This window comes from Spermophilus citellus (genome assembly GCF_964194105.1).
Source record: "Spermophilus citellus genome assembly, chromosome: 14".
NCBI lineage: Eukaryota > Metazoa > Chordata > Mammalia > Rodentia > Sciuridae > Spermophilus > Spermophilus citellus.
Window position 1 is genome coordinate 20550024 of NC_138194.1, and position 22194 is coordinate 20572217.

Genomic DNA, 22194 nt, shown 5'->3' on the forward strand with positions numbered 1-22194 from the left:
TTGCCCACCCACACGAATGGGGTCCTAAGGAGAATAAGGTATATTTTATGTTTGGATAAGTTTACCAAAATGGACTCTATGGTCATTTATATCTAAGAAGAACCAATAAAACAGAAAAAGTTAAAAGTACTAAAAGGACCATGGGACCAAATTGATAGCATCATAGCTGGATGAGGAAATGTCTTTAGGTACATTCCAGAATTTTCTAAACCACTCCCCCATTGGATCCTGCCAAAGGTGTTGGAGCCTGTGGGGAGGTGGAGGTTCAGGGTGCTGCAAGGAGAAGATAGGAACCCCCCATTCATCTGCAGGTGCAGGGGTCACAGGGGGCAGGTAATCTTGAGACCTCCACGGTTAACTAAGGCAGAGATGAGCAGGGTGCATTCAAGTCTAAGGAGTTATTTAAAATATTAGGAAAACCAGGAATTGTCTTTCCTGGACTCCCAATCAAATGCAAATTGTTTTTCCTTAAAGAGAGAGACCCTTGAGGCCCTCTTAACAAGAAGTCTTCTCTGTATTATGTGACTTTTTTCACCACTGAATTGGGGGGACAAGACTCAGAGATCTCTCTGGAAACACATTGACTTTGTTTGCATCTTCTTTCTTGTCAAGTGCAGAGTATTCAGCTGATACTAAGGATGCACACCTGGGCAGGGTGTCTCTGGTTTTAGCAGGAGGCAGGATCCCATTGCCTGGGATCCAGGGGACTGGCAGGAACCAGGGAGAGCACCCAGGGTGGCCTTGATCTGTACCAGGCTGTTATCCTGTGGCCACTGCAGGTACTTCTCTCAAAAAGAAAGAAAAAAAAAAGTGGCACACGCCTGTAATTGCAGCCACTGGGGAAGATGAGGCAGGAGGATGGTGAATTCAAAGGCAGCCTCAGCAAAAGTAATGTGCTAAGCAACTCAGTGATACCCTGTCTATAAATAAAATTCAAACTAGGGCTGGGGAAGGGGCTTAGAGGTCGAGTCCTCTGAATTCAACCCCCAGTGGCCAAAGAGCTAGGGAGCCCAGTGCAGCTGGGGTTTACCCAGGTCTGTGCTCTGGGGGTCTCTTTTGTGCTGATCTCCTTACTCTGCCTCCAGCCTCAACAAGGGCTGAGATACAGATTCAACTCAGCTGGAGGAACATCAGCTTTCATGCTGCCAACCGGGTGCAGCCTCCTCCAGGGAGCCTGCTTGGCCCCCCATGAGCCTCAACCAGCGCAGGCCTTGATGCACTGGACAGTTCCCAAGGGGCAAAAGGGCAGTTCTGCTTGGAGAATTTTGCACAGATTAACAGAGACAAGTCGGCAGCTCAAAGAGGCTTTGTGTGGTGAAACTTTCAAGAAATGACTTCAATTTCCTAACATCAAAACCGAACAGAACTTAGAATTCTGGTACCCTAACCCTAACCCAATGCCCAGACTTCAAAAGGAAAAGAAAAAAGCTGCAGCCCAACCCTGCCATTCTGGTCTCCTTCTTGTGTGGAGCGGATATCACTCCCCTGTCACTCAAAAAGAAGGCTGGCTGGGCTCAGGCTGGGGAGAGCGGAGACTGACTGACGCCCTGTCCAATCAGAAGCCCCGGTTCTGAGCGCTGTCTGATCCTGAGCGCTGTCCAATCCTGAGTGCAGCCAGCGAGCAAGGGGCGGGCTTCCGCGATCCGGAAGAGTTTTATTTCTCTGCTGTCTGCGGTTCCCCTCAGATTACTGCAGTTGGACTCCAGGCTTTGCTCCTGCCCAGGACCCCGGGTGACCCTGCCATGCAGGGGCCGCAGCTCCTCAGGGCAGACTTGGCTGCTGGGAACCAGGAAATGGTGAGTGTGCAGTGGCACCTGGTGCCTGGACAGGGTGGCTTGGGAGGTAGGCCAGGCAGGGAGGCCGTCCTGTGGGACCTGCAGTGGCGGGAGCCTGAGCTGGCCCACTCCGACTCTGGGCGTTCTCTGCACCGCAGGCCTGAGCCCCTCGGGGACAGTGCCCTTCAGTCCCCCTGGCCAGCCGGGTGGGGAGCGTGACAGGTGCGGAGACCTCTCGAGGCCTCCCCATACCTTGGGGGCAGCCTTAGCCCCTGCTCAAGTCTTATGTGGCAGGTGAGCGCGGCTGCCTGGCCTCTTTGGGGGCTGAGGTGATTGACAGGTGGGACCACTAGAAGAATCCAATCTCCTAGCCCAGGGATGGCACACACCTGTCATCCCAGAGGCTGGGAAGGGTGGGGAGAGGCGGATGCAGGAGGATTGCGAGGTCAAGGCCAGCCTTGGCAACTTGGGGAGGCACTTAGAGACTCAGCTAGATGAGACCCTGCCTCTAAATCAAATGGAAAATCCTCCAAACCCCGTTTTCCTGCAGGAGGGGAGCTGCGGTGTACAGGGATCCGCTTATTCCTGAGCTAGTTTTGTGGAGTTTGTTTTTTGTTTTGGTAGTTAACAGAAGGGTGCTTTACCACTCAGCTCTGACCCTGGTAGTTTTTAGTTTTTATTCTGAGCGCAGGTGTAGCTAAGTTGCTGAGGGTGGCCTGGTTAGGGTTTGATTGATAATGACTTTTCCATTGCAATTAAGTGTATGATTTTTACATCCACGTGGGTTCCTGGGTGGACTCTGTTGACCTCATGATTCCTTGAAGATAATTGTAACAGTTATACCAAATTATACCAGGAGCCTCCTATTCTGGTATAATTTTGAAACATAATCCTGCTCAACATGTGCTTCTTCAGGGTGCTGGAGTATAATCCAGTACCACGCATGTCCTCCACCCAAGCCCTACCAGTGCTCTGCGCCTCCAGTTCCCACACCTCCCTTTATGCTGGGTTGTCTTGTTCACTCACATCAAATCCTCTCCAGGAGATGGTTGCATTTATCTAGGCCTTTGCATTGCACTTCATAATAAAATTGACATTTACATACATATGGAGTCATCTATGAAATTTCTGCATTTTGAATTTTTTTGGTCCTCAAATTACTGCAATATGATAATTTTATAACATGCATTAGTGCCTGGTAATGTTAGTTCCTGATTTTGCTCTTAGAGTTCAGAATTCTTGGCTAATTTCATTCAATTTAACTTTCCAGGAGACTTTTCAAACTGTTTGCTCTGGTCCCTTCTTCAATGAAAAGGAAATCATGCTGAAAGTTTGATGGGGTGTTACCCTAGATGAACCTGAGGGAAGTGGCCATCTTTATAAGGAGGAATTTTATCATTCAGTCTCTTATGTGCTGATCTGTATTTGCATTTTTTCAAATTCTGCAGGTGTCCTTTTAAAAATATGGTGATATGCAAAATGTGATATTTATATGATCGATATAAAACTGATATGTGTTTCATAGTATTTGTCAAACTCTATGCAGTATGGCAAAAAAAAAACAATGTGGCTGATTGCCAGAAATGGTTATTTCTGGATGGAATTTCCAGGGTGTTCTACTACTGAACTATATCCTCAGCCCCTTTTAAATTTTTACTTAAAAATTTATATTTTTAATTTATTTCTTAATTTAATTTTTTTTTTCATTTTTTTAAAATTTTTTATTGATTATTTAAAGCATTACATAGTTCATGATATATCATCTTTCATACATTTGACTCAAATTGTGTTTTGAACTCCCATTTTCACCCCAAATACAGATTGCAGAATCACATCTGTTACATATTCACATTTTTACATAATGCCATATTAGTGACTGTTGTATTCTGCTACCTTTCCTATCCCCTACTATCCCCCCTCCCCTCCCCTCCCCTCCCCTCCCCTCCCCTCCCATCTTCCCTCTCTACCTCCCCTGCTGTTGTTCAATTCTCTCCCTCTTTTCCCCTCCCCCTTGCCCCTCATAACCTCTTATAATTTTATGTATCATTGAAGGTCTCCTACCATTTCCATGTGCTTTCACTTCTCTCCCCGTTTCTCTCCCCCCATTCGTCTTTGTTTACTGTAGTCTTTTCCTCATGCTCTTCCTTCCTGTTCTGTTCTTAGTTGTTCTCTTTATATCAAAGCAGACATTTGGCATTTGTTTTTTAGGGCTTGGCTAGCTTCATTTAGCATAATCTGTTCTAATGCCATCCATTTCCCTGCAAATTCTATGATTTTGTCATTTCTTAGTGCTGCATAATACTCCATTGTGTATAGATGCCACATTTTTTTTATCCATTCATCTATTGAGGGGCATCTAGATTGGTTCCACAGTCTAGCTATTGTGAATTGTGCCGCTATAATCATTGATGCAGCCGTATCCCTATAGAGCGGTTTTTTAAGGTCCTCTGGGAATAGTCCGAGAAGTGCGATAGCTGGGTCAAATGGTTTATCCATTCCCAGCTTTCCCAGGAATCTCCATACTGCTTTCCAAATTGGCCTCACCATTTTGCAGCCCCACCAGCAGTGTACAAGTGTGCCCTTTTCCCCACATTCCCGCCAACACTTATTGTTGTTTGACTTCATAATGGCTGCCAATCTTACTGGAGTGAGATGGTATCTTAGGGTGGTTTTGATTTGCATTTCTCTGATTGCTAGAGATGGTGAGCATTTTTTCATGTACTTGTTGATTGATTTTATGTCCTCCTCTGAGAAGTGTCTGTTCAGGTCCTTGGCCCATTTGTTAATTGGGTTATTTGTTATCTTATTGTTTAATTTTTTGAGTTCTTTGTACATTCTGGATATTAGGGCTCTATGGGAGGTGTGGGGGGTAAAAATTTGTTCCCAGGATGTAGGCTCTCTATTTACCTCTTTTATTGTTTCTCTTGCTGAGAAAAAACTTTTTAGTTTAAGTAAGTCCCATTTGTTTATTCTTGTTGTTAACTCTTGGGCTATGGGTGTCCTATTAAGGAATTTGGAGCCCGACCCCACAATATGTAAATCGTATCCAACTTTTTCTTCTATCAGACGCAGTGTCTCTGATTTGATATCTAGCTCCCTGATCCATTTTGAGTTAATTTTTGTGGATGGCGAGAGAAAGGGATTCAATTTCATTTTGTTGCATATGGATTTCCAATTATCCCAGCACCATTTGTTGAAGATGCTATCCTTCCTCCATTGCATGCTTTTAGCCCCTTTATCAAATATAAGATAGTTGTAACTTTGTGGATTAGTCTCTGTGTCTTCTATTCTGTACCATTGGTCCACCTGCCTGTTTTGGTACCAGTACCATGTTGTTTTTGTTACTATTGCTTTGTAGTACAGTTTGACCTCCGGTATCGCTATACCTCCAGATTCACACTTCCTGCTTAGAATTGCTTTTGCTATTCTGGGTCTTTTGTTTTTCCATATGAATTTCATGATTGCTTTGTCTATTTCTACTAGATATGCCATTGGAATTTTGATTGGCATCGCATTAAACCTGTAGAGAACTTTGGGTAATATCGCCATTTTGATGATGTTAGTTCTGCCTATCCATGAACAGGGTACATTTTTCCATCTTCTGAGATCTTCTATCTCTCTCTTTAGGGTTCTGTAGTTTTCATTGTATAAATCTTTCACCTCTTTTGTTAGGTTGATTCCCAAGTATCTTATTTTCTTTGAGGATATTGTGAATGGAGTGGTTTTCCTTATTTCCATTTCAGAGGTTTTGTTGCTGATATACAGGAATGCCTTTGATTTATGCTTAACAGACCCAAAAGAGTCTACAAAGAAGCTGCTAGAGTTAATAAATGAATTAATTTAATTTTTTAAAATTACTATTCCATATATATATATATATATATATATATATATATATGTATTTTTTTTTAATTTAGGCAGGGTTTCACTCAGTTGCTGGGATCAGCTTCACAATTGTGATCCCCCTGCCTCAGCCTCCAGACCACTGGATATATCAGGTATGTAGCACCACATGCATCCTATCTCACAATTTCTCTTTTTTTAGGATGTTTTTTAGGTCATGATTTAATTTTATATATTGTTTTTATTATTTTTTAAATACATGATAACAGTGGAATGCATTATGATCCTTATTACACACATAGATCACAATTTTTCATATCTCTGTATATAAAGTACATTCACGTCATCTTATGACATTATACATGTACTCATTTCTTCTGCATTACAATTCTTAATACACATGTATAACACAATTTTTCACCTCTCTTTGTATGTAAGGTATGACGACACCCAATTCAAGTCTTTATGCATGTATTTTGAATAATGATGTCGATCATATCATTGTATAATGATAACCATCACCTTCCACCATCCTTGCTAATCTCCTTCCCCCTCCATTTCCCTCCCACCCCTCTGCCCTATGTAGAATTATTCTAATCCTCCTATGCTCTTCCTCCCTACCCCACTGTGAGTCACCCCCATATATCAGAGAAAATATTTGGCCTTTGTTTTTTTGAGATTGGCTAACTTCACTTAGCATAATATTTTCCAACTTCATCCATTTACTGGCAAATGCCATGTTTTTATTCTCTTTTAGTGCTGAGTAATATTCCATTGTGTATAAATGCCAAATTTGTTTTTATGCATTCATCCACTGAACGGCATCTAGGTTGGCTCCACAGTTTAGCTACTATTAATTGTGCTGCTATAAACATTGATGTGGCTGTGTCCCTGTAGTGTGCTGTTTTTAAGTCCTTTGGGTAAATTCCGAGAAGAGGAATAGCTGGGTCAACTGGTGGTTCCATTGCCAGATTTCCAAGGAATCTCCATAGTGCTTTCCATATTGGCTGCACCAATTTGCAATCCCACCAGCAATGTATGAGTGTACCTTTTTCCCATATCCTCGCCAACACTTATTGTTGTTTGTCTTCATAATAGCTGCCATTCTGACTGGAGTGAGATCATATCTTAGTTTTTATTTGCAGTTCTCTGATTGCTAGAGATGATGAGCATTTTTTCATATATTTGTTGATTGTATATACTCTTCTGAGAAGTGTCTGTTCAGGTCCTTGGCCCATTTGTTTTTTGTTTTTTTGTTTTTTTGTTTTTTTGGTTTTTTTTGGTGTTAAGATATTTGAGTTCTTTATATACCCTAGAGATTAGTGCTCTATTGCTGAGAGCCATAGGCAAGTAGGAATGATGCATGGCATTTTTGGGTTGAAAGGTGACCCTGCTCAGGGATTAGGGTGGCTCTGGTTTTAGGGTGGATCCTGCTGGGAATAGGGCAGCTCCAGGTTTAGGGTGGATCCTGCTGGGAATAGGGCGGCTCCAGGATTAGGGTTTTAACCTGCTGCCTCAGGCACCTGCTCTTTGGAATTCCTGTTGAGTTCTCCCAGGGTTCTGAGAGAATTGGTGGGCAGAGCCGGGTAGAGGCAGTGTGTTCCCAGAATGTGCATGTAGAGTGCTGGTGAGAGTTCGAGAATAAAGAGTTGCTGTTTGAATCCACAAGGCTTTGTGGTGGCTCGGTTATTTTGTGCCCAGCCAGACTGCAGCACTCTATCTGATGTGGGAGGGGTCAATATTTGCTCCTGGATATAGGCTCTCTTGTTTTTTTCTTTTTTTTTGATAAAAAACTTTTTAGTTTGAATCCATCCCATTTACTGATTCTTGGTTTTAATTCTTGTGCTATACAAGTCTTATTAAGGAAGTTGTGGCCTAATCCCACATGGTGAAGATTAGGGCCTACTTTTGCTTCTGTAAGATGCAGAGTCTCTGCCTTAATTCCTAGGTCCTTGATCCATTTTGAGTTAACTTTTGTGCATGGTGAGAGATAGGGGTTCATCTTCATTTTGTTGCATATGGATTTCCAGTTCTCCCAGCACCATTTGTTGAAGATGCTATCCTTTCTCCAGTGCATGTTTCTGGCACCTTTGTCTAATATAAGATAGTTGTAATTTTGTCGGTTGGTCTCTGTGTCCTCTATTCTGTACCATTGGTCTACCAGCCTGTTTTGGTGCCAGTAACAGGCTGTTTTTTTTCTATTGCTCCATGGTATAGTCTAAGATCTGGTATAACGATACCGCCTGCTTCACTATTCCTGCTAAGGATTGCTTTGGCTCTTCTGGGTCTCTTATTTTTCCAGATGAATTTCATGATTGCTTTTTCTATTTCCATGAGGAATGTCATTGGGATTTTGATCAGAATTGCATTAAATCTGTATAGTGCTTTTGGTAGTAAGGTCATATTGATAATATTAGTTCTGCCTATGCAAGAGTAAGGTAGATCTTTCTACCTTCTAAGGTCTTTGATTTCTCTTTAGTGTTCCGTAGTTTTCATCTTATGGATCTTTTACCTCTTTTGTTGATTCCCAGATATCTTTTCCTTGAGGATATTATGAATGGGGATTCCCAGGTATCTTTTCCTTGAGGATGTTATGAATGGGGTAGTTTTGCTCATCTACTTCTCAGAGGATTTGTCACTGATATACAGAAATGCCTTTGATTTATGGGTGTTGATTTTATATCCTGGTACTTTGCTGAATTCTAGTTCTAGAAGTTTTATCATGGAGTTTTTTGGGTCTTGTAGGTACAGAATCATATCATCAGCAAAGAGTCCTAGTTTAAGTTCTTCTTTTCCTCTACTTATTCCTTTAATTTCATTCATCGAATTGCTGTGGCCAGTGTTTCAAGAACTATGTTTAATAGAAGTGGTGAGAGAGAGGGCATCCCTGTCTTGTTCAGATTTTAGAGGGAATGCCTTCAGTTTTTCTCCATTTAGAATGATGTTGGCCTGGGGCTTAGTGTAGATAGCCTTTACAATGTTGAGGCAAGTTCCTGTTATCCCTAGTTTTTCTAGTGCTTTAAAAATGAAGGGGTGCTGTTTTTTGTCAAATGCTTTTCTGCATCTATTGAGATGATCATATGATTTTTATTGACTTTATTGATTTCCATATGTTGAACCAACCTTGCATCCTGGGGATGAATCCCACTTGATCATGGTTCACAATCTTTTTGATATGTTTTTGTATTTGATTTGCCAGAATTTTATTCAGAATTTTTGCATCTGTTTTTTAGAGATATTGGTCTGAAGTCTTTTTTCTTTGATGTGTCTTTGTCTGATTTTAGAATAAGGTGATTTTGGCCTCATAGAATGAGTTTGGAAGTGCTCCCTGGTTTTCTATTTCATGAAATAATTTCATGAGTATTGGTGTTAGTTCTTCTTTAACGGTCTTGTATCCATTGAGTCCTGGGCTTTTTTTTTTTCCCCAATGGTAGGCTTTTGATGGTGTCTTCTATTTCATTGCTTGAAAATGTTCTGTTTAACTTGTGTATATCATCCTCACTCCGTTTGGTTAAATTATATGATTGTAGACATTTATTGATGTCTCCAGTATTTTCTGTTTTATTGGAGTACAAATTTTCAAAATAATTTCTAATTATCTTCTGTATTTCTCTAGTGTTCATGGTGATATTTCCTTTCTCATCATGGATTTTGGTAATTTGAGTTTTTCTCTACATTAGCATGGATAAGGGTTTATCAAGTATATTTATTTTTTTCAAAGAGCCAGCTTTTCATTTCAAAAATTTAAAAATTTTTAATTTATAAAAAATATATGGCAGAAGAATGTATTACAATTCTTATTACACATGTACAGCACAATTTTTCATATCTCTATAAAGTAGGTTGACACCAATTCATGTCTTCATACATGTACAATGGATAATGATGTCCATCACATTCCACCATCCTTGCTAATCCCTGCCCTCTCCCTTCCCACCCTTCTGCCCTAAATAGAATTTATCTATTCCTCCCATGCTCCCCCTCCCTACCCCAGTATAGTCATCTTCCTTATATCAGAGAAAATATTTGGCATTTGTTTTTTTGGGATTGGCAAACTTCACTTAGCATTATCTTCTCCAATGTCATCCTTTTACCTGCAGATGCCATGATTTTATTCTCTTTTATTGCTGAGTAATATTCCATTGTGTACAAATGCCACATTTTCTTTATCCCTTCATCTATTGAAGGGCATCTAGGTTGGCTCCACAGTTTAGCTATTGTGAATTGTGCTGCTATGAACATTGATGTGGCTGTGTCCCTGAAGTATGCTGTTTTTAAGTCCTTTGGGTATAGACTGAGGAGTGGGATAGCTGGGTCAAATGGTGGTTCCATTCCCAGATTTCCAAGGAATCTCCATACTGCTTTCCATATTGGCTGCACCAATTTGCATTCCCTCCAGGAGTGTATGAGTGTACCTTTTCCCCACATCCTCACCAACACTTATTGTGTGTCTTCATGATAGCTGCCATTCTGACTGGAGTGAGATAATATCTTAAAGTACTTCTTATTTGTGTTTCTCTGATTGCTCGAGATGATGAGCCTTTTTCCATATATTTACTGATTGTATATCTTCTGAGAAGTGTCTGTTCAGGTCCTTGGCGCATTTGTTGATTGGGTTATTTGTTTTTTCATTTACCAGGGAATTTTAAGTCCTCTGTCCTGGACCACAGCTGCTTCATTTGATTCCTCACATTATGAAGCTTCTAGTATCTTGGACCAAGCTCTTACCAGTTTCCCAGTGTTGCCATCCTGCAGGCAAACATCTGGTGACTATTCCTCCCATGATTATGTGAGTAAATATAAGAAGCTCCCTTCTATACACACATCCATTTTTATGTATTTTATTCTCATTTTCTGAAGAACCTTGAAAAATACAGGCATATTCTCAACAAAATGTCTGGGTCATATGGCATTTCTAGTTTTAATTTTTTGAAAAATAGCCCTTATAGTTTTTTAAATATCTATTCAAATTTATATTTCTGGCAAGGATGTCAAAGTGTTTCCTTTTCTGCATATCTTCTGCAGTATGTGTTACCTACTAACATTTTGAGAATAGCCCACAAGCATGTGGTTATAGTTCATTGTGATATAACCTGAAATCATAAAAATTCTACAAGAAAATGAGAAGAATTTTTTTCATTCACGTTGGCAATGGTTTTAAATAGAACCTCTTGAGAATGTGCAAGGAAAAATAAAGAGATAGGTGAGACTATATAAAGCTAAAAATGCTTCTGTGCAGCAAAGGAATCAATCAATGAAATGTAAAAGTAGACTGTGGGTGAAAGAAAATCATTGCTAGCCACATGTCTGATAAAAGCTCAACATCCAAAATATATGAAATTTATACAACTCACCAAAAATAAAAAAAAAACCTTTAATAACCTAATTTAAATATGGTAAAATACTTAGATTCTGCCCTAAAAATTAAACAAGTGTTTCAAGACATATAAAACCTACTCAAGAATATTAATTAGGCTAACTAAAATTATAATTTACTTTAGCTTCTCTGCTTCATTTATCTTACAGGATTATGTGTGCACACTCTCTGTCCTGCACAGGCATCCTGAGACATTGTTCAATTCACAAAATGCCAGGTTCTCATTTCCCCACATTGTGCTTTCTCATCATTCCACCTTAATTGCCAAGAAAGTCTGATGCCTGGAAAACAACAACATATGGATAAATTGCAAGATAATCATCAACTTTGAAAATTACTTCAGGAATCAATAGAATACATTAGTAGACCCAGATATGAAGAAATATAAAGTAGACCTACAAATTAACATTTAACTTAATTGCAGATATTTTTATGAGCAGCTGAAAAGCTGATCATGGTAGCACACGCCACTAGTCCTGGCAACCTGTGAGGCTACAGTGGGAGGAGGATTTGGGCTAAGGAATGTGAGGCCAACCTGGCAAAAATCCAGCTCCAAAAATCAACCCACCAAAAAAACCAAACAGTAATCACATTTTTTAAAAAGAAGGTGCCTTCACAGGTGATTTCTGGCAATCATGTAATAAGAGATCAGTAAGAATAATTCATGATTTCATCTAAAAATAGAAGAAAAAAAGGACTAATTCTTTCTGTAAGGCCAGAAATACCAAATAACACAACAAAAGAATGGAAATTGCAGACCATCTTCCTATAGATGTTGACCCAGATATTCAAACCCCTAGAAAACTGAGAATAACAACAAAAATAAAGATTGGACTTTATGACCAAGAGGGACAATATGTAAGTTTCCAAAAATCATTTTGATAGAGAAAAGCTTTTGGCAGATTACATACTTATGTAATTTATTGTAAATCTATGGCCAGTTAAGACCAGAGGACAATTCTTTTTCAGTCCACTAAAGGGCAGCTGTGAACTGTTTTCATATTTAATGGTGAGAGCCTAAGTGTTTGACAATTTAGTTTTAGAAGAAGGAAAAAAAAAAGTATGGTTTCCTGACATCTAAATATTATTCTGAGAATATTGAACAGCATTTTATACATCAAAAGTCAAATAGCATATGCAGATGATATTCTTATTTCTATAATGTTTGTAAGCCATTTCCATGCACTAATGAAAGATAAGACCTAAGTTAGTTCAATAATGTTATGGGTTAAATGGTCAACCTTAAGTCATATAATTTATACACACTACCAATGGGCAGTGTTAAAATTGAGGCATAAATCCATTCACAAATATAGGAAAAATAATTTAAAATGAAAGTAATAACAAAAGAACTGTTCACTGCAAAGTAAAAATAAAGGAGAAGGTAAAATGCAAAAAAAAAATGGAAACAAATTGGGAAAATAGTTAATATTCAATGATCAAAAGTTTGATTTTGTTAAAACCACAATATTCCACAGTGGGTCTGCAGATTCAAAATAATGAGGCCAAAATCCAAAAGTCATTTTGTGAAAATTACCCAGCTGACTCTAAAATCATAACAAATGTAAAAGAAATTAAATAACTCAATATTGAAGTAAAAATTGTGTGACTTTTATTGAAAATGTGCATTGCAAAAATACATTGTATAGGATATTAAATTTGGTTAAATACCTCTTAAATTGCTGATGACCAGTATTCCCTATGCATGAATTGAGGGTCTTTGTTAATGTAGGCAAGAATTAGGCTGGGATTGACATTTGTCATCACAGGTACTACCTGCTGAGCTTGAGAATGTCTATTGCTTTCATAACTTTTTTCTGCTTCTCAGATTTTCTGCACCTTACCTACCATCCATGTTCTGTCTCTTGCATTTCACCCAAATATATCCCAGTGGGTGTCAGGTATTGAAATTCACATATATTCCTGCTCTTCCTGCAGCTGAGAACTAAAAAAACAATGCAGTTCAATGTCTTGGTGAGTGGTTGAAAGGATTTGTCCTTGATCCTCACACAGGCTGAAGAGTGTTTTTTATTTTTATTTTTTGATTTAAAACAATGACAGTGGAATGCATTACAATTCTTATTACATGTATACAGCACAATTTTTCATATCTCTGGTTGTATATAAGGGATGTTGTGACCAATTTGTGTCTTCATACATGTACTTTGGATAATGATGTCATCACATTCCACTATCACTGCTAATCCCCTACCTACTTCCCCTCCACTTTCACCCCTCTAATAGATGTAGAATTCATCTATTCCTCCCATGCTCCCCCTCCCTACCCCACTATATTCAGCTTCCTTATATAAGAGAAACCATTCAGCATTTGTTTTTTGGGATTGACTAACTTCACTTCTCCAATACCATCCATTTACATGCAATTGCCATGATTTTATTATTGCTGAGTAAAATTCCATTGTGTATATATGCCACATATTTTTTATCCATTCATCCACTGAAGGGCATCTGGGTTGGCTTCACAGTTTGCTATTCTGAATTGTGCTGCTATAAACATTGACGTGGCTGTGTCCCTGTAGTATGCTGTTTTCAAGTCCTTTGAGAATAGTCCGAGAAGAGGAATAGCTGGGTCAAATGGTGGTTTCATTTCCAGATTTCCAAGGAATCTCCATACTGCTTTCCATATCGGCTGCACCAACTTGCAATCGCACCAGAAGTGTATGAGTGTGCCTTTTCCCCCACATCCTCAGCAACACTTGTTGTTGGTCTTCAAAATAGCTGCTGTTATGATTGGAATGAGATGATATCTTAGAGTGATTTTGATTTGCATTTCTCTAATTGCAAGAGATGATGAACTATGTCCTTTTCTTAGAAGTGTCTGTTCAGGTCTTTGGCCCATTTCTTGACTGGGTTATCTGGGGTTTTTTTTTTTTTTTTGTGCTTAGCATTCTGTGTTATTTATATACCGTTGACATTAGTTCTCTATCTGATGTATGAGGGATAAAAATTTGCTCCCAGAATGTAGGCTCTCTGTTCACCTCAGATTGTTTTTCTTTTTCTTGCTGAGAAGAAACTTTTTAGTTTCAATCCATCCCATTTGTTGATTCTTGGTTTTAATTCTTGTGCTATAGGCATCTTATTAAGGAAGTTGGGGCCTAGCCCCACATGATGAAGATTAGGGCCTACTTTTTCTTCTATTAGATGCAGAGTCTCTGGTTTAAATCCTAGGTCCTTGATCCACTTTGAATTGAGTTTTGTGCATGGTGAGAGTTAGGGGTTTAATTTCATTTTTTTTCAAATGAATTTCCAGTTTTCCCAGCATCATTTGTTGAAGAGGCTATCTTTTCTCCAATGCATGTTCTTGGCACCTTTGTCTCATATAAGATAATTGTGATTTTGTGGGTTAGTCTCTGTGTCCTCTATTGTGTATCATTGGTCAATCTACCAGCTGTTTTGGTGCCAATATCATACCATGCTGCTTTTGTTACTATTTCTCTGTAGTATAGTTTAAGATCTGGTATAGTGATACTGTCTGCTTCACTCTTCCTGCTTAGAATAGCTTTAGTATTCTGGGTCTCTTATTTTTCCAGATGATTTTCATGATTGCTTTTACTTTTTCTATGAGAAATATCATTGGGATTTTGATCAGAATTGCATTAAATCTGTATAGTGCTTTTGGTAACGTGGTCATTTTGATAATATTAATATTGCCTATGCAAGAGTAAGGTAGATCTTTCCATCTTCTAAGGTCGTCTTTGATTTCTTTTTTTAGGGTTCTGTAGGTTTCATTGTATAGATATTTCACCTCTTTTGTTGATTCCCAAGTATCTTATTTTTTCTTTTTTTAAAGTTACTGTAAATGGGGTAGTTTTTCTCATTTCCTTCTCGAGGCTTTCTAACTGATATACAGAAATGCCTTTGTTTAATGGGTGTTCATTTTATATCCTGCTGCCTTGCTGAATTTATTTTTTAGTTCTAGAAGTTTTCTGGTGGTGCTTTTGGGGTCTTCTAGTTATAGAATCGTATTGTCAGCAAATAGTGCTAATTTAAGTTATTTTCCTGTAGTTACTCCTTTAACTTCTTTTGTCTAATTGCTCTGGCCACTGTTTCAAGAAGTATGTTGAATAGAAATGGTGAAAGAGGGCATACCTGTCTTGTTCCAGTTTTTAGAGGGAATGCCTTTAATTTTTCTCATTTAGAATGATGTTGGCCTGAGGCTTAGTGTAGATAGCCTTCATGATGTTGAGATATGTTCCTGTTATCTCTAGTTTTTCTAATGTTTTGAACATGAAAGGGTGCTGTATTTTGTCAAATGGCTTTTCTGTGTCTCTTGAGATGATCATATGATTCTTATTTTTAAGTCTATTGATGTGATGAATTACCTTTATTGATTTCCATATGTTGAACCAACCCTGTATCCCTGGGACAAACCCCACTTGATCTTGGTGTACAACCTTTTTAATATGTTTTTGTATTCAATTTGCCAGAATTTTATTCAGAATTTTTGCATCAATGTTCATTAGAGATATTGGCCTGAAGTTTTCTTTCTTTCCTTTGTCCCGGCCTGGTTTTGGGATCAGGGTGATATTGGCCTCATAGAAGGAGTTTGGAAGTGCTGCTTCTTTCTCTATTTCCTGAAATAAATTGAAGAGCATTGGTGTTTTTTTAGTTCTTCTTTAAAGGTCTTGTTGAACTTGGCTGTGTATCCATCTGGTCCTGGGCTTTCCTTGGTTGGTGAGCTTCTGATGGCATCTTTTATTTCATCATTTAATATTAATATTAGTCTGATTAAATCTGGGAATATCATATGACTTAAGAAATTTGTTGGTGCCTTCAATGTCTTCTATTTTATTGGGTTATACATTTTCAAGATAATTTCTAATTATCCTCTCTATTTCTGTAGTGTCTGTTGTGATATTGCCTTTTTCATCATGTATGCTGGTAATTTGAATTTTCTCTCTCCTTTTTTTCATTAGCATAGCTAAGGTTCTGTCAGAGAACCAACTTTTTTTCAAGGTTTAATTGTTTCTTTTAATTCAATTTCAGTTCTGATTTTAATTATTTCTTACCTTCTACTGATTTTGCTGTTGATTTGTTCTTCTAGGGCTTTGAGATGAAGTATGAGATCAATTATTGACTTTTTCTTCTTTTAAGGAATGAACTCCATGCTATGAAGTTTCCCCTTAGTACTGCTTTCATAATGTCCAAGAGATTTTGATATGTTGTGTCTATGTTCTTGTTTACCTCTAAGAATTTTTTAATCTCCTCCTTGAAGTCTTCTATAACCGATCGTTCATTCTTTTGTACTAAATTGATTCACTCGTTGAACTGCTTATAGAACTTGAAATATTTCAAGTTTGTCTTTTCACGAGGTGGAAGTGTCACTTTACATGTCTCTAAACATTAATATTTTATGAATATTTTACACATTGTGAATGTGTCATGGATGATACTTGAAACTAATTGTATTGGGGAGCTCAATCTATCTCATGGATACAAAGCAGAGAGAATAGCAACCAGACTGTTTTCAAAAGCTTTTTTACCACTCTTTTTGTCTCCCTTGGGCACAATTACCTTATGAGAATATCTTTGACAAGTCTGATTTGCATCTGGAATGTCTGCCAAATTTCACATTCACTGATGGCAGAAGAGTTAGGAGTTGGACTTTTATTCAGTGCTTGGATTATGGTATATATCTTTCACTTCACTCTGATATGGAGTATATATACTGTTTTTGGACTTATGTATTTTTCTCTTAATTAGATAATGTAAAGTATCTTATTACATAATTAAAGTCACTCTCCTACATGACAGGCAATTCTACTAACTCTTATTTAAAATTAAAAACTGAATAATGGTTTGGTCCAAGTTCTATTGATGTAACAATTTTTATTTCAGGAGCCATTGACATTCGGGGATGTGGCCATTGATTTCTCTGAGGAGGAATGGGAATGCCTGGATCTTGCTCAGCAGAATTTATATAGAGAAGTGATGTTGGAGACCTACAGCAACCTGGTCTTTGTGGGTGAGCATAACTTTCCTTCAAAATTCCTATTTATCATTATTTAATTTTCTTCCCTTGAAGTATATCTTTTGGGAACTTCACCATAAGAAAGAGATTCAAATTCATGCTTTCCGTAAAAAAGATGGGGAAGTTCTTGGTGCTGACAAGAAAATGTTAATGATGTTTCTTTTCATCCTTAATGTTTACCTTTGTTGGCATGATATACATCCTTCACTTGACATATGGTTGACTTAGAGGAATGCTGTGATGTCAAATCCTGTGGCCCACATATAGCTTTGAGGACATAGTGGAAGTAGAGGAGGAAGCCTAAGTTCAAAAAGGTTGATTGAGAAGTTATCCAGAAGAAAAGATTTTTGAGAAGCTTTGATTTCTTTCTGTTGTTATCATAGAAGAATCTGTCCTGTGTTTTGTGCTTCAAAATTATCTAGTCTCCGGCTTTTCCTCTAGTAATGTCTCCGTACATGCAAATTAACAACAAAACACTCCCCTTGCCTTGTGAGTGTCAATATTATCTGACGGCTCTTCCATAATTTTTAAAAATATTTTTTAGTTGTTAATGAATTTCCCATTTATTCATATGTGGTGCTGAGGATCAAACCCAGGGCCTTACATGTGCTAGGCAAGTGCTCTACCACTAGTCTACAACTCCAGCCTCTCTTCCATTATTTACAGGAAATTTTTGCACATTTCTGGAGACCTGTAGGTCAACCCATTGTAATACATTACTATCATAAGTCAGTTTCTCTGATCTTATTTGTACATTTTTTTTCACTAAAATTTCCTTATCAGAGTTTTTTCTGAATATGTGTAATGGATTTTCTGTGAAATTATCTGCCATGGAATGAATGTCAAGATAGCAAAGACTGCTCTTTTGAGAGATGGTGTAAGTTGTAGTTGAATAAGAGGATTTGTAAAATAATACATCTGTGGATATTTACAATTTGGATGGTTAATTTTTTTCTTTATTTTTTCATTGTGTCCAGTAGGTTCCGTGTTACAGACTGAGTTTCCTCATATCAGTTAATTGCTTCACAAATTACGATATGCATGACCCTGGTTGATATTGCCAATAATGTTATATGTGCTTTTGCTTGTATAAATATTAAACCCCTTTTGTCTATGACTTTTGTATTTTATCTTGATTGGGTTTTCATTCTGCCCATGTATGTAGAAATTGAAGTTGTCTATATGTAAGTGTAATGGGGATTGATGGCAGTGATACTCTAAAGCTGAACTACACCCCAAGCTCCTTTTCATTCGTAGTTGGAGAGAGGTTCTCACTACATTATTGAGGATGTCTTGAAATTGTAATTCTCCTGCCTCAGACTTCCTAGTAGCTGAGATTACATGCATGCCCATCATTTGTATATTGATGAATTTGTTCTTATTTATAGGATGAAGACCACATTATTTTAAATGTAGCTTGAGAAATGTTGCAAATCTCTTTATCTTTTAATTTTTATTGTAATCAAAACTACATAATAAAACTTGCTGTCTCCAAAATTTTAAATATACAGTTCAGTAACATTAATTCAAATTGTTATGCTATGTAACTCTAAAAACTTTACATCTCAAAAAAATATCAGTTCCTAAGAAGCAAGGGCTCATTTCTGTCTCCCCATCACAAAACCATTCTCTTTTGTTCAGAAAGCTTCTTTTTTAGTTTAAAGATGTCATATTCATAGAATTCTGCGATATTCTTTCTGTGACATAGTTCAGTTAACCTACTGTACATACATTTTGTAAAATATATAATTAGAATAAATCTTTGACTTCAAAGTTCTATAGTTTCTATATTCCAGATTGTCTCATCCATTCTTTTCAAGGAATATTTGGTTTGCATCCCCCATGATGGCTCTGTTATATAACAGGGTAACAACACTGGTGTGCAATGTTTTTAATTTGCTATTGATGTGAGGGCTTATTACCACACTCACTCAGAACTGCATGTACCTAACACCATGCCTGCATTTACAATTGAATGCTGTAACTTTTAGTATATTTTTTAGCAGGGAAATATTCTTCTAATTATATTTGTATTTTGTGGGATATTCATACAATTTAAAGGATAGATTTCTCTGCAAAAAAAAAAAAAACTTAACAACAGGAGTTTGACAAATATTACCTGGAGCCTGTTGTTAACTTTAAGTAGTATAAGCATTTTTTTTTTAATTTTAACGTTCAATTTTTGAACAACAGCATGCCCAAGAGTGTTCAATCAACTGACACACATTTAGGGACTTTTGAACATCCTTATCACTTTTCACTTAAATTTTTATCCCATGTTTGTTACAAAATAACTATCACTTAAGTATTTATTTACCTTTGTATTAATACATAAAATTGGTCTATCCAACATAATATCCCACTTGCGATTAAAAACAGGTATTCTATTAGTCTACAATAGTTTCAAAATATTTTCAAAGTCTCATGCTTTGCAATGACCATTTTGCTTCACTGTATTTCCCTTTCAGTAAGTGGGGATTGATGTCTCCTAAAATGACAGTGATTCTTTGTTTTCATTCAACTCTCTCAATGTTTTCTTTGTGTGTTTGGGAAGTAGGATGTACATTGCCAAGGTATTTACTCTTAAATCCTAGGAAAAGGTTCCTTCTCTCAATTTTTTCCTCTTTTCAAAGATTTTTTTTAAAATTTAAAAGGTCTTCTGTGTCCTGTAACTGTCTTAAAATATGTTTTGTATACTATCATTTAGACAGCCCAGGTTTTGTTCAGTCACTTTTGTATGTGTCATTCTTATATTCTTTTTCTTTCAGTATGTGTGTGTCCTTAGACTTAGAGTATCCTGTGGACTACCTTCAGTTGTAATTTTTATATTAATTCAGATAGCCAAGGTTTGTTTTGATCAGATTTTGTATTCTTGCATTTGCCAACAAAAAAAATCTAAAAATGAAGAATCTCCTACTCATGAGTAGGAGATTTGTATGAGTATCAACTTGACTTCACTTTATTAAAAACTGAATATATTTATGTGTCCTTTGAAAATTATATTATTGATGCAGGTATATATGCCTATTAACAGTTTTGTTTTTATGCTTTTGTCTTTCATATTCTATTGCAAAATTACATATTTTGAGACCCATCATTACAATAAAATAGAATTGTTTGTGCCAAGAAATGTTTAGAATTTCATATGACTTTTGTTGCTGTGCACACTTACATTTTAGTATGAAGGATTACCTTTAGTACTTTGTGGAGAACAGATCTAATGTTGATGAATAGTCTGTTCATTTGTACGTCTTTAAAGTCTTTATTTCCCTTTCTTTTGAAAGATAGCAGTTGTGAATATAATGTCTTCATTGATAATTTTATTCTTTCATGCCTTGAAAATAGCCCTATTGTGAAGTTTTGACTAAGGATTTCAAAATTATATAGTTACCTATTTCTAGGTGACCCATCTTTTTCTCTTGGATGCTCTCAATATTCTGAGTTTTAAAACTTGGATTAAAAACCTGCTTTGAGTCTTTACAACTTGGAGATAATTGAGCTGCTTGGATGTTTTATTTTTCCTATTTTATGAGATGTTTTTATTAGTACTGGAAAGAGAACTTAAGGGCACTTTACCACTTTGCATTTTTTACTTTGACTGCCTTGAAATTTTGATCCTCTGGCTCAACCTCCTATGTTGCTATGTAAAACCACCCCTGACTCTTTCAGACATTTTCTAAACAAAGTCTTTAAACACACATTTTCTGCTTATTAACAATTCTTTACTAAATTTTATTCTGTTTTTTTTGTGTGTTGGTTTAGTACAGTAAACTTCTTTTAAATGATAATTTAATATTCCCCTGAGTAATTCATAACTTTTACTTTTTTTACAGTTGATTTTGCCATTTTTTTTCTGTTGGTAAGCAGGAACCCCTTTTTGAACAATCTCCAAATATTCATGTTTCTTATTTTTTTTAATAAAACAGAAGAAATATATTGTGAAGGAAGAAAGGCTTATAACACAATTTGTCGTCTTCTACAATATAACTCTCCATAGTAAGGTACTCATCTTGGATACTATGAACACTAAGATGATTTGGAAAGTTTTCAAAGTAATTTTCTGTGTACATTTTTATTTGATTTATATATTTCTGCAGTAACGATGGACTTGGATTTAATAATCCACTCCCCTGCTGATGTTCCTTTATTGCTGTAAATTCCTATGTTTGCAAAGTATAATCAGCCCAGTACAGCAAGTCAACATGATTGTTATTTTTATTTATTTCAGCCATGACTTCTCATCGTCCTCAAGAAATTTCACCAGAGCAAAGAATAAAAGAGGGAGAGGGAAGATATGGAAAGTCGGCCCTAGATTATTTACCACTAAGAAAACAATGGGAAAATATAGGTGAGAGTAAAGTTCAAAAATTGTATTATAATGGACAAAACCAATTAGTAGTCCCAATTTATGGTCACAAGACACCAGAAACAATATCTGAAAAAAATTCAATCTATTCCACTTACTTTTGAGAAGCTGTGTATGTCCTTAAGAATATATCCACAGCCATTTTCCAAGAGGAAATGTGGAAAATTTGAAAAGAAATCTGGTCCATGCATAAGTTTTTATCTTAGCCAATTATAAATGTAGCACTGAGTTAAACTTCCAGTCAAATATTTGCACAGAAAAGATATTTGAAACTGAAAGACACATCTCTAAAAGTGATACTTTTGAGAGTTTCTTTACAAAATGTCCATTTTTCTGCAACAAAACAGTAATTTCTCCTTGTGCACAAATGGACAATATTAAGAATTGTAGAAAGGTTTCTACTTCCCCACTATTGCTCAATGACAATTATGATAGATTTCTGGAAAGTGCTATAAGTAACACCATTAGGCATGTATGTACCCTGAGTTATTACCAGTATATTTACATTGGTGATAAAAATTATGAATATAGAGAAACTCCTAGTCATTTTCTAAAGGAAATTTACCATGATGAAAAATGTGGGAAAGTCTTGCTGCAGTGCTCAAAAACTATTACTCATCCAAATATTCATAGTCAAGACAAAACTTGCAAGTGTAAGGCATGTGAAAGGGCTCTTAATCACAGTGCAGAGCTTGCTCAATACAAGAGAATTTATAGAGAAAGGGAGCCCTTTAAGTTTAAAGAATATATCAAAGCATTGGCTTGCTCAACAAATTCTAAACACAGTAGATATGATGACAGTGACAAACCAAATTTAAAGAATGCAGAAAACCTTTTAGTG

General features: G+C 36.9%; 1 protein-coding gene across 3 annotated transcripts in view; it reads left to right on the plus strand.

Moving 5' to 3' along the window:
* Positions 1-1635: 1635 nt before the first annotated feature.
* Positions 1636-22194, plus strand: part of LOC308633321 (uncharacterized protein) — a 106261-nt gene continuing 85702 nt past the window's right edge. For 2 of the 3 annotated variants that reach the window (XM_081265921.1, XM_081265919.1), the window contains exons 1-5: positions 1636-1796; positions 5693-5773; positions 10258-10407; positions 16855-16981; positions 21216-21335. In XM_081265921.1, coding sequence (XP_081122047.1) covers positions 1743-1796; positions 5693-5773; positions 10258-10407; positions 16855-16981; positions 21216-21335 — 532 coding nt within the window. In that variant the 5' untranslated portion in view covers positions 1636-1742. The remainder of the gene's footprint in view (positions 1797-5692; positions 5774-10257; positions 10408-16854; positions 16982-21215; positions 21336-22194) is intronic. The other variant, XM_081265920.1, reaches the window with a different exon arrangement.